General features: G+C 52.1%; 2 protein-coding genes across 2 annotated transcripts; both read right to left on the bottom strand.

Moving 5' to 3' along the window:
• Positions 1 to 142: 142 nt before the first annotated feature.
• PV09_06629 (uncharacterized protein) lies at positions 143 to 4,524 on the bottom strand. The gene has a single exon (XM_016360300.1). The coding sequence runs from the start codon at positions 3,389 to 3,391 to the stop codon at positions 749 to 751; it is 2,643 nt and encodes an 880-aa protein (XP_016212012.1). The 5' UTR covers positions 3,392 to 4,524; the 3' UTR covers positions 143 to 748.
• Positions 4,525 to 5,851: 1,327 nt separating this feature from the next.
• Positions 5,852 to 9,452, bottom strand: PV09_06628 (uncharacterized protein; the record flags this gene model as incomplete). The annotated part of the gene is made up of 4 exons (XM_016360299.1): positions 5,852 to 7,394; positions 7,452 to 7,522; positions 7,805 to 9,211; positions 9,264 to 9,452. The coding sequence occupies 4 exons, from the start codon at positions 9,450 to 9,452 to the stop codon at positions 6,239 to 6,241; spliced, it is 2,823 nt and encodes a 940-aa protein (XP_016212011.1). The 3' UTR covers positions 5,852 to 6,238.
• Positions 9,453 to 12,986: the final 3,534 nt, after the last annotated feature.

The following is a 12,986-nucleotide window of genomic DNA, read 5'->3' as shown; positions in this document are numbered from 1 at the left end:
GACGATGCATTGGCGATCTGGACGTCTTGAAACATGTGCGTGCGCAACAGGCATTGTCGGCTTTCGGATAATCTTTTTGACTTGCCCATTAAATCTACCAGGGCAGCACATAAAATCCAGTAACTAGTATTCTGAATGATACCTTGATTTCGCGTTCCATCAAATTTGTTTCACGGCACTTGTTTGCCAAAGTTCAGCTCTCCTCGAAGTCCAAATATGCATGTTCGTTCTACGTGCGTGTGATTTCTTCTCATGGGTTGCCGCCCGAAAGTATGCTCACCCCTCAGTTCGCCAGTTCGCTTATTTTGGTTCTCGATTGTGAAGCTGGAAGGAAAAGTAGTCACAGTATTGAGCTTGTCATTCTCTGCTTTGTAGTTTCTAGTGATACATAGCCGAAGTGCTCTGTACTCGCCAAGGAGTGAGCGAGTCATCTCGCCCTCGAGACATGCCTGACAAAACAAAATGTTATTGTGGTATCATGAATTTGACATTTTCCTCCCGAAATGAAGCAGCTCGTGTAAAATAAGCTGAACAGGTGACATTTTCTGAAACAACGGAGTACATATGAATGTAGTGTGTTTTTGCATTTAGCCGCGACAAGACAATTCTCTCCATTAGGGAACAACAGACCAAAGAGGGGAATCAAACGCCCAAAGTCTGACGTCCTCGTGTATCGTGGGGCATCTTGACCGGAAATTGAACCCTTGATGACTTTGCGCATGTTGAATATTCATGCCTGTCTTTAGATTCATCCCATGATGCCTGGATCTCTCCACCCCCCGAGGCTGCCCCAGGCTGCCAGAACATCCTCGCTGACACTGCATCGTGCCGAGCTATGACCGAGGCTTCTGCGTTGATAAGCTGAACAGGAGTAGTGTGCGCAGGTCGAGCTGCAATCGCTCGTGTTCTTTGATACAGTTGAGGCACGCTCGACTGAACCAGATGACGAGTTGTCTTCAGACCCAACCCTGGATGCTTCTTCGTCACCAGATGTAGTAGTCGATGCTGGACTTTCAATGCTTTTCTTTGCTTTCCCCAAGTCTTTGGCGTCTGGCGAAGTGGAAGGAGCAATGGTGCCTGTCGTCTTTCTTTTTAGCTTATCCTGCAGCTTGCCATGGAGAAGTTCTTCATTGAGATGTGTTCGGTCGCCGTCTACGTAACTGGTGGTACTGTTTCTCTTGCTGCCATTCTCACGAATGAAGACGTCTGCGGTAGCCTGCCTAGTCAACGGAGTCGTTGGACTTGGCAGTGGTTCCGGGCTTGGGGTTGCTGTCCCATCTAGAGACAGGGACGGAAGGCCGGATAGGCTGACATCAAGGGATGCCAGAGAGAGATGAGGGGTAAATGCGTATTTAAGACGTGTAGGAGACTCTAAACGCGAGTCAATAGAGTAGTAAGTGTTGTCTGTAGCGGTTGTTGCGACTGATTGCCGCTTCCGACCTCTTTCAGCGTCTTTGACTATGCTGGCCTGTTCGGGAGTAGGCTGAGTCGTAGTACGCGACGCGAGAAGAGACGAACGCTGTGATCGCGAAAGTGGGAAGCTATCGAGGATCGAAGAGGTGCCGCTTAGGTTGCTTACTGGTCGGTGTGAGCGTGTCGAAGAAGACTTAATCGACGTTAAGCCGCTATCACGTTGTGCTGCTTTGTCTGCGCGTTTGCGACGCATCAATTCCAGCAATGCCTCCTCTTCCTCAGTTACAGCCATGAGCTTGCGCCCATCACTCTGAGGGGCGCTGAAACTCCGCATGCTTGCCGGAGGAGAGATTGGAGGGGCAACTTGAGATGGTATATCGTTATCTTCCGGTATAGAGCTTGGCTGTCTACTGTGCCCACGTTTTCTGCTTCTTGGGGTGCGGTTGGGCACGGAAAGATAAGACGGGCTGTTGCCTGCAGACTTGATGCTGTTTGAGTCGGCGTTCGTTGTGTTTGACGAGAGGCTAGCGATCGAAGGTCTACGCCCAGAAACCACACCTTCTGGTGTCTGCCTCATCGATTTCACGTGTAGTGCTTGGGCTCGCCCTACATGATGCACATCAATCTCCGACACAGCTATGCTGTCACGGATACCATGTGTAAGCGCAAAGTCATCGTCGTCCTCTATATCAGGCTCCGAATCTTCTTCTTCGGACGATGAAGTCGAAAGAACACTGGTCTCATGCAAATTATTTGATATCATCTTGCTGTTGGGCCTACTACTTCTCGACAGATTCCCTCGAGGGCTTTTAAGCGTAGTTGACGATCGTGCGGAAACGATATCATGAGAGGAATTCATCTTGCGAAGCGAGTAGACAGTGTTGATGCGATCACTGGAATTGTAATGCAGATCAGATCGGCATGGGCTCGGTGTGTTTCGTGCAGCCGGCGGAAACAAATGCTCAGTTGGAGTAACCAAATTAGGGTCGTGTTCACTCTCCGCGTCACTTGTATCGACTCCGACTGGGAAATTATCCCACCAGTTCTTTGGGGCATTTCTTCCCGAGATCCCACTTGGCTTTTGCTCGCTCAGTGCTGATGTATGCTGTCGCCTTGAAAAGCGCTTGATCGAGTTTGGGAAAGCGTCCACGGACAAGCGGACCTTCAAAGTTCTACCGGCAGTTCCAGCCGCTTTTCGGAGGGACCCAGTGCCATTACTTGTGTTTGGTCTAGATGAAGGTGCAGCGCCCGGGAAACGTGGAGAAGCTGTCAGAGAGTGGGTTGAGAGACGTGGATTCATGGTCCTAGTTTTCGATTGGCCCGATTGGTGAATGAAGCTTGATTTGGAATGAAGACGAGTGATGTCTGGCAAAGCTGTCGCGCGGTCCATGCTGTCTCTGTTCTCAAACGCGCTTGAGGCAGCGCTTGCTGTGCTTGGCCGTCTACGATCGTGCACAGCTGATTCAAACACGGGCGACATGTCTCGTCTCAATGCTCTGTCGCGAACGGAAGAATTCGAAGTCTGCTGCGAGATACTGGGGTGCACGTTGGCTGCGTCGTAATGGGACTTCAAAGTAGACGAAGACCATGAGCCCTTGACGCGCCGGCTGCTGGTGCTAGCCGCAGATCTCGAGTACGATGCGCTCGATGAGAGTCGCTGCGAGCCTGCTCCTGGAGAATGATTGTTGCGCAGATCGGCCAGTCTTAACGGTAACGGATCAAGGCCAAAATGATCCGGATTTGAAAAGTCGTCATAGTCGACGTCTTCTCCTAGCTCTGACAGGGACGGATTGAGACTCCTGTAGCTCGACCGTCGCGGAATGTGATCCCGTGTTGCCTCCTGAAGACCGGCAGTACCCAGGAGTCGTTCCGCCTTGCTCAATTGCGGCTGGTTTACCCTCAGATCAGTCGCGCTTGACTGCGAGGCGGTTGAAGCCTTGCGTCCAGCCAGCGGAAACAGCTTGGAAGCTCTTCCCATTGTGCCAGGCTGTCGCTCCTTGGGGGAGAGCGTTCGTGAGAGGTGCGGTCACTGAGGAGACAAATCCTGTCGGGATAAAAGAACGGACGACGGGGTGGTCCGGGTCGTGGCTGGCTATATGCGTTGCCGTTCTTTGATGCTAGCAGATGGATGCAGTCCGGTGGACCAGGGGGCGGCTCGGGCGACCAGCTCTAGCGTGCCCAAATCCAGCAGCGTCCTAGCCAGATCCGCGATGGGCAACCTTCACGATCGTGCCAGGCGCCAGGCACACAAGTGTCAACGCTGCAGGTGATAAGAGTGCATGACCCTGATCCAAGGTTCCTGTTTCCTCGCCCCGCAAGCTTTTCTGCTGCGAGCCGGATGGAGATGGTGTGCAAGGAGAATCAGCGGTTGGCGGTCCTGTGCGGCGATCTTTGGGCAAGCAAAAGACAGCGCGTCGAGGCCGTCGAAGCCGCAACGCAAGGCAGGGCGACCGGCGAAACGGACGGAGGAATAAATGCAGCAGCGCTCGAGTGGCTGCGGAGAGAAAAGTGAGACAGGAAATTTAGGATCTTGATCTCCCCAGATCGCGAAAGAAGCAATGCGTTCTTGTTTCGGCTGCAGTATAACTTAGTAGCGTGGGGTCGCTTGCTCGAGCTGGGAGTGCGCTTGTGTGGACAGCAGGCTCTTGTTCTCTCAGGGGAACGCAGCAAGATTGTCAAGGGATGATTATTGGGGATGACGGCGCAAACAAGCGCGGGCGAGCTGAATGGGACGCCACCGTGAAGATCCGGATACGTGGGTTTCTGCAGGAACACGCTTGGACGGCCCCTGCTCCGGCCTCCAGCGTCTGCAGGATCTTGCACGCTGGCGTCGATAATCGAGATGCCGGAACGATTGATCCAAACCAGGAGCAGCGAGAGAACGACAAGATGCCTTCTCCACGCCAAGCCTTACTCCTGGGCCCTCCAATGCTGGGAGGGTTTTGGTTGCCGTGCCATCTCTGGGGACCGCAAAAGGGATCAAAAAGCAATACCGGCTGGTGCCACAGCGGCTGCGAGTGGACGAGAGCGTGCGATCTTGGCATCACAGCTGCTCGCTGTTTCTCCCGTGCCGCTCGCCGTCCGGCAAGAAAAAAATAAAATAAAAAAAAAAAAAAGAAAGAAAGTCTTGCCATCCGCCTTGCTGCTGGACATACCGGCCTATAAGCGTGCCGCACTTACGCGGCCCTCAAATAGTGTTGCTTAAATTTTGCTATTCGCTAGCTTCGAGCAAAAACCGGTTCGCGGGAACCGGCCTCATCGGAAGATAACCTTTCATCACCGGACGGTTAGTGCTCGGGACGCATGAGCAGCCTCGACACTACTGCACGGAGTGACCGTGAATGCGACAGGTGTTGTGCCGGCGGACCAGTTGTACAAGAAAGGCTAGGATCTCTCGCAGCCATGGCATCACCTTCGACTGCAGATATGCTTGGGAAGTGTTCGACTCGCCTGTGCAGTCAAGCCGTCCAAGACCAGCAGCCGATCGCCCCGATTCGGCCGTGACCAACGCTTTTGTGCTGGGGGAGGATGCTCGGGTGATCGCCAGGTCTGTCTTCTGCCCTTCACGCTGGTGAATCTGGCTGCGAGTCATTGCCACAAACCCTCCCCCCAATTCCAATGCCTTGCAACTCACCCCCAATCGCTAACCAAAGGACTTCGTACAATGCTCTGGACTCGGCCTTCGTAGATTCTGGATGACGAAGTCGTTGCAAGTTCAATCTGACACGCCGACCTGCTGCCCTTGAAATTCGTAAGGCCAGAGCCCTACGGTTCATGTGTAGCTGAACGGCTTGTCCGACATAAAACCCCTCACACCAGCCGACCGTTGGATGTGCAATAGTTTTTTATTTGACAACCGTGGTCTGATGGCTACACAAAGCTTGCTCCTCACTGACATTGGTTGCGCCAAGCGAAGGTATGACGAGGAGAAGGTTTGCAATGATTCGTCTGACCGCAGCCCCACCACTATCGATTCGCGTGCCATGCGCTGATCATACGATCCGTACCCGTACCGAAATACATTCTGAAATCTCAAAGCTCAAGAGCACGCACATGTTTAGTAGTCGTCACGAAGAAGTTTGCTATGGCGGCTTTGAGCATCCAACCGAGGTCGTACGAGATGTTCGTGACGTTACCGATGTGTAGCATTTCAATAATACAAACCTGTCCGCTTTCATGCTACCCCCCGACCGTGGTGCTGACTTCACGGCGGGTCTTTGACGGCCTGTCGTTTCTCACGGAAATGTCTCCTATGTTGGCCTCCAAAATCTCCGCTTATGCTATTTTCTTGAAGCGCTGTCTACTGTGGTCCAGTGAAGATCTTGGACGTACGCGAACTCCTCCCGCAAAATCAAATTGCTGCAGAAAACTCCCAGGGTCATAAGCAACAAGAACTGCGTGGTTCCGGGCAGACCACCACCCTGCTCACTAGGCATCATATGTACGAGAGACATTGAAAGTCGATTCTAGTGTAATCTTCAAGAAGTCCAAGTCTTTTAATTACATTCTGGCCCTCATACAGAGTATTGGATTTTGCATTGTTATTTATATCCCACGGTAGCAATTGAGAACGCCACGGATCCGAGACCGGTCACACAATATGAGTACGAGTGCGAGACCGCACTTTCCCACTGTATGTCCTATTGATAACTTTGCGATCCTATGCGAGCACTTTCAAGGCAAGCGATAGCTCTCATATACAAATCGCGTCCCAATCCTGAGCACTGTCATATCCTCGCGCTTCTCAGCGGATCCCAATACCAGTCCATGTTCTCGTCCTCTTCATTTTTATGAAGCGTTAGCAAGATCATCATGCCATGCATCTTCACGCACCGTTCGCCCCGTCTCTACTTAAATTGGTCTCGGCACCGCTACTTCGTTCGTGCTTGCGATATGCAGGATGTCGATGCAGTTGGGCACCCCCGCCGTATCGAGCTTGTAAATGCTGAGCTCGCTGTTCCTTGGGCAGTTTTGCGAAGCTTGCCTCAATCACATGACCGTTCCAGGCTTGTGCAGGCACGTATGAGTTTGGATGAGCTGTGAAAGGATCTGCATACGGCCCATAAGGATACAGTGTGCCTCCAGCAGAAGTCACATGGGTTGCACTAAATGCTGTTGGGTAACTGACGGCGAAGTTATGTGCTGCAAATGTACGGTGCGGTGACGGGTTTGCAGAAGAAGGCGAGGGACTGCGGTTGTTTCTGACGGGCGGATGCGCGATATTCTTCTCCTCCTGCAAACCCTGGGTTGACAGGATATCAAGGACATCCTTCTGGTTTTTCTCCAAGTCAACAACGCGCGCAATAAGCTGAGCAACAGATTGATCCAGTAGCGTGTTGCTTTCGATCATCTTGTCCATTGAATCAAGCACTTTGTCTTGCAAAACATTGATGATGGCCATAACCTTTTCATTCATATCCGACTTGAAGGCATTGAGATTGTCATGTGTCTTCAGCAGCTGCTCGTCAAGTCCACCAATCTTTGCCAAGATATCATCAAACGAGGTCGATAGGATCTTCAGTGTCTCGTCATGCTTGGACGTCGTAACCTGAATGTTCTCGTCGACCTTGCGATCGATCAGATTATGGATCGTACTCGCAATACCGTCAACGTGGAGATGAAGCGCCAAGAATGCGTCGAGTTCATCCTTCGCCGGCAGTGGCCCCATTGACGGATTGCGAAAAACATTGAGTGGAGGTGGCATAGCGCTCGGCGGACCACCTGGGGACGGGGAATTCTCAGACCCAGTCTGCCCAGAGATGTGATGCATGGTCTGTGTGATAAGCGGCGAAAGTCCAAGCCCGTCAACGACGTCTTTGCGAGCGTGATCGGCGATATCGGATGAGCAACGCTTCCTGACAACGAACTTTCGAGGTTTTGCAGACGGTGTGGCGTCCTGGTGAGGTTTACTGGCGTCGCTGCTCTTTTGAACCAACTCAAATGATGGCTTAGGTGAAATAGGCATAGGTTTGACAGCGGTGCTATTGACGGCTGTTAGAATACTTTATTTTTGATATACATCTCAACCCATAACTTACCAATCCTGGGGAGGAGAGCTCTCTAGTTCACCAACGGAAGCTTGTGGAAGACAGTAGAGTGAGACGTCTTCCTAGACATTATTAACATCATAACCACAAATTTATGCAAGAAGATTTGTGTCATTACAATGTAAAGGCTTTTGAAATTGGAGTATTCTGATACTTAACGGTGTCGGGTAGATGCGTTGGTCTGGCGTAGAAGCTTAGATCTGACGCGGTGAGGGTGGAGAAGGGGGTTGAAAAAACCGGGTCATTACATCGAAAGTGAACAAGCAGTGACGAGGAACAAATTGCGACGTGGGCGGAGATAATTTTGATCTTATGCTAGCAACTCAAGGAGGTTAAGAACTTACGTTGGTGCTGGGACGCGCGAAGTTCGCGTAACAACCTGGTGCAATATACCCGTAGGGTGAATAGAACGCCGGAGGAAGGCACGGCACAGCTTTTTCAGACTGCGCCTTCCATGCTGCGAGGGAACCATCGCTCCACCGCCGGCTAAGCGCACGGCCGTGAGGTGTCGTCTCAGTCGTCTTAGACTCCAAAGAGACGTTGCGTGACATAGAAAGGCCAGCTGAGCGAGGAATGATGGGTGACTCAATGAAGCGTGTGATGGGAGAATCGAAGGTGCTGCCATTGGCCAATTCTGTTGCGGGGGAAACGACAAAGCCGTAGGTTGACCGAATGGATGGGGAGTCACGCAACGAGGAGAAACTGGGTTTGTTGAGCACAAGGTTGAGGTACTCCTTTCCGCAGTACCGCCCCAGGTGTTCAGGGAGCGTTGACTGTTCCTCGCGCTTAGCGTTGAACATACAGTACATGGAGCTGGGTGTGTCAGAAGGGCTGTCATTTTTCGTTTTCTTGACATCCAGGGGAGATCTTGTTATGATGGCTGGAAAAGCCGTACTTTCTTTGCTTGGTGGAGTCGGTGGAATGATGTTATTGAGGTATTGTAGGTGCTTCTCTGGGCTGCGGAGACAGAGGCCTTGTCCTGAGCCATCCAACTTGCCTTCTATCGACGGCGAAATGGTGTCCAGCGTCGCCGCGTCGTTCACGGTAGGCTGCGCTGTGCTCGCGGAAACTCGCATCGGCTGGCGACCAGTCTCTCCCACGCTCGGAATCCCACAATCTGTAGGTGTGGTAAACTCAGCTGTGGAGGGTGTGGAGGCATTGGCCGACAACGTCGTTGCCGAGCGGTTGTGGACACTGGCGCCTATGCACTTGAAATCCAGACTATCCAGAAGCCCTTCCGTGGTGCCTGATTGCTTCGTGGCGGTCTTGTATTCTTTCCTTCGTTTCAAACTCTCTTTACCCAAGATTTTCACAGCCTTTTCAGGAGTCTCCTCCCACTCCAGGGATGTTTTAGGTGGTGTCTCAGACGAAGTGTAGTGTCGGAAGAACTTCTGGAAAAGCTTCTTACCTGGGCTTTTCGGGCGAGAGGCATGCTGCTCGTCGGCCTTAGAGACGTCGGCAGCGCTAAAATCTGTGCTCAATCTAGCGTTGTCTTCACTTATGTTCCCGAGTGTGGCCATGTTCATCTGCATCTGCATTAGGGCATGCTTTTTGTTTTCGAGGTCATCGCGCTGTGTTGGGACGGCACCCATTGCATTGTCTGGGACGAGCTTCAATGGAACTTGAACTCTTCTTTTCATACTTGCTGTTGTTGCGTCCATAGCCGTTGACGACAAGTGATCAGTAGACTCGAGCGACTGGATAACACTCGTCATGGCGGTCTGTGGCGTGTTCGGCTCATTGACGCTGACCTTCAGCTTTGTATTAGCAGTAGACATTCTTATTTGGGTGAGGAAGGCGTACGGAGTTCGCGCGTGAACGGCCCATTTGCTGGGCCCACGCATTGCCATTGAGTAACTGTTGCTGCCTCTGTAACTCTTGAAACTCTTGCACGCTAGAGAAATGATGGACAGAGAACAGTGGAGCGGGAATTGAATCGGAGCTGTCGACTTTCGGAGAGCGTTTTTTGAATGGTGACTTTGAACGAAGCATTTTGAGCCAAGATGCTCACAGCCAACTCAAGACAAGTCGAGCCAACACAAGCGCAATCGAAGTACTTGTGGAAAGAGGATGACTAAGTTGTCCACGCTACAACTGCATACGAACTGTAATTCGCAGGAGTATGGAGAAGTTTAGAAGTCATTCGAGATTAACCGTTGTTGATGATTCTCAAAACTTCGGAGTGACTTGAGCAACGTTAGCGTGATATCAAACTCCATAGCAACCTGGTTGTCGCGGTGGGCAAACATCGCACGCGTGTCCGCAAAGTTTATACAATCGCGTGGCAACCAGTCACATCATCGTTGTAAGGCGGCCACACGAACCAGAACCCTTATCTTTCACGGAAGTCGCGTACTCGCTTAGTTGAGTTCACTGAGATCTATAGCTCATTCCGTTGACATCCGCATGTCGTGTAGTTCGTCCCTATCGTAAACCTACAGTACAAGCTAACAGAGCTCAGTTACATGGCAGTATCAAAATGCTTCATGGTTAGTTAATGAGAAAAGTTTGAAAAGAAAACTCAAGATTGAATTCTATCCTTATCGAAGCTAGACCAAAAAAAAGGAGAATCTGGCCTATCAAACCCTCAAAGAGCGCTCGCGTGCCTGGCAGAATATAGCAATAAGAATCGAGGTATCCCGAATGACTCGCCAAATCGCCCGAAAGACATCATCTGAAAAATGGCGCGAAACGCCGTCGGAACTCCACGCTGCAACGGGATCGATGTACCGATATGAAGCGCTGTTGTAGTTGTTTTTTAAGTGCTTGTTGGCAAATGAGAAAGATTCAAAAGAATGATACGACGGGAAACGAAGGCGAAGAAATACGAGAGTCCAATGTCAGACTTATAGGACAACACAGCCACCCTTTCGTTTCCGTTTGCCTTCCTTGGGAGGAGGTTCCAATGCAGCGACAATCGCCTGCAGAAGAGGTCAGCTCTGCATTACGTTACGGGACGGGTCTGCTGTAGTGCCCCCGCATGCTGATTGAGAGGTAAAAAGACAGCTGTTGATGACATACCTCATCGAACACATCTTTGAGCTTGTACTGCGTTAGGGCGCTGCACTCAACATATGTAACGGCCTTTAGTTCCTTGCACATCCTTTCACCCATTTCCTTTGTGACAGGCTGCATCTTTTGTTTCGCAAGCTTCTCTCTCACCGCTTCGTCATTTCTAAGATCAACTTGCGTTCCGACAATCAGGCATGGAACACCAGGACAATGGTGGTGGACTTCTGGAAACCATTTTTCCCGGACGTTTTCGAACGAGGCCGGCGACGTAACAGAAAAGCAGACGAGGAAGACGTCGGTCTGAGGATATGACAGCGGCCGCAGACGGTCATAATCTTCTTGTCCGGCGGTGTCGAAAAGACCCAGGGTGTATGGCTCGTCGCCAATCCTGCTACATTTAGCGGTGCTAAATGTTCACCTAGTAGCATCCAACTCACATTACGGTGACCGCGTAGTTGTCAAAAACTGTAGGAACGTATTCGGAGGGGAATTTGTTGGTGGTATAGCTGATAAGCAGACATGTCTTACCAACAGCACCATCACCGACGACGACGCACCTGCGAGCAGCTCAGTACGCCGCACATGTGTAAGGGGGTTCATTAGCTGCGCACTTGATTGTCGGACTCATCTTTGTGTCCTGCTACGATAATTTGAGCTTCTGCTATTCAGTCACCTGCAGAGGTGCTTATGAATTGGCTAGGATTTTTGTTTTCGTCAACGCGACTGCTGGTCGTGAAGGAGTCACCTTTGTGGAGACGGACCGTTCGCCGGTTTAGGAATATACTTTGCGACGCGTTGGAGATCCACCAGGACTCGAAGGGTGGTATTTTAGTTGTTCTAGACCTAATCGTGAGTTTGTGCGCATACATCTTTTGGTTCGCAGTGAGCGACAATGCGGATGAAGATCTTCAAAGGCGCTGCTAAACCGAATCGCTGCGTTCGTCACGTATCTGAGGAATCTATGCTAATCTCTCTAGGCTCAGCGGTTCCATGATCTAGCAGGGCCTTTGGCGACTTCTTCTTTATCCTGCTCAGACCTCAACGTGCAATTTGACGCCGGGCCGGTGCGTGATGATCGCTGTGGAACGAAGCTCGGAATCGAGCTCGGCAATCTCGAAAGAGACAATATCGTGAACAAGGGATTACAAGCACGTACTTGTGTAGTGGAAGCGCACAGTGCCTAGGCTCGCCGTATGCGCGACAGGATAAGCGAGGAAGGAGAAGAGGTGAAACGCTGTGGCGAAGGGAGGCTGTGGGTGAAGGTGAGGAGGTGGAGTGGACGGAGAGCAAGTATGGGAAGGCGAAAGAATTATCCGCAAACGAAGTTTTCAGGTCAGGCGGTCGTCCCTTGGCCGGTGGCGAGAGAAGTCGCAGGAGCCTACGACACGACGAACAATAGTCGCGTCGATGAAGCAGCACCAGCAACAGGATCAGTGGCGGAGATGGGCAGGTCGACGGAGGGGCCTTTGTAGAGGGCAGCCAGCAAAGCGGAGACGTGAGCGGGCGCAGGGGGAGGCGAGAAAAGAATAAGTTCGAGGATGGAGACCCGAGGAGTCCAGCAGCAAAAGAAAAGAAAAGAAAAGAAAGAGAGGTGGAGGCAAGGACACGATCTGATTGCTCTCGTGTTGTTCGGGGGGTTGCACGTCGACGGGAGAGGAATGCGTCCACAGGACGGGTTGGAGATAAAATAGCGGAGATTGGCGAGTTCTTTTTGTTGCGCTGTGCTGGTGTCTTTTTGGCTTTTGCAGCTTGGGCGGACAGCGCTAAGTTTTGGGGGGGGCGGAGGGGGCCCGCTGGTTCAGGATTGGCGTAGGGGCTGTTGGCGCCGGTGGGTGGGCAACACCAGCAGCGCTGGCTTGCGCGGAGCTCTCTGGATGGAACTGATGATCCCCGTGCAGGGCCGCGCCTGGACGTCGCTGCGAGCAGCCAGGACAACCAGCCGGATCGAACGTGCGAGAAGGAAAAGAAACGCGCTGGACCGTACGGCCAGAAAAGAAACGAAGTTGGCTGTGCGAGTGAGGACAGACCGGGCCAGGCGGCTGCTCACCCCGTGGGCCACGCCTGCGACCACACGCTACAGAGCTGCTGCTGCTGCTGCTGCTGCTGCTGCCGCTGCCGATGATGATGATGATGACGATGATGACGGTGATGCCGACGCCGATACCTCCACGGCCGCCGCGGCCTCCCACTGCTTCCGCTGAGCTACTACGGAGTCGGAGAACTTTGTCCTTGCCTGTGCCTCAAGCGTCCCCCGTGCGCTACTCTGTACCGCATCGATCCGATGTCCTCGCGTTTCTGATCCTCGTCAGATGCCAGCGCGATGGAATGCAGCGCCACCTTCTTTCCCGTTCTGAGGGCGCATCTTTCGAAACAGCTCGCGGTACCTCGACTATGCGTTGCAAAAGTCATGCATCGTGCCTATGCAGGAACCAGCGTTCCACCATCCCCCCGTCTACAACCCTGACCATGGCCAGAATCCAACGCAGCCAGCGACTCAGACGTTCTGCTGCCATG

Source organism: Verruconis gallopava (genome assembly GCF_000836295.1).
Source record: "Verruconis gallopava strain CBS 43764 unplaced genomic scaffold supercont1.23, whole genome shotgun sequence".
Taxonomy (NCBI): domain Eukaryota; kingdom Fungi; phylum Ascomycota; class Dothideomycetes; order Venturiales; family Sympoventuriaceae; genus Verruconis; species Verruconis gallopava.
This window is presented reverse-complemented; position numbering and strand designations above follow the sequence as displayed.

Coding starts and splice junctions, on each gene's coding strand:
- PV09_06629 (XM_016360300.1), bottom strand. CDS start 3,391: ATGGGAAGAGCTTCCAAGCTGTTTCCGCTGGCTGGACGCAAGGCTTCA.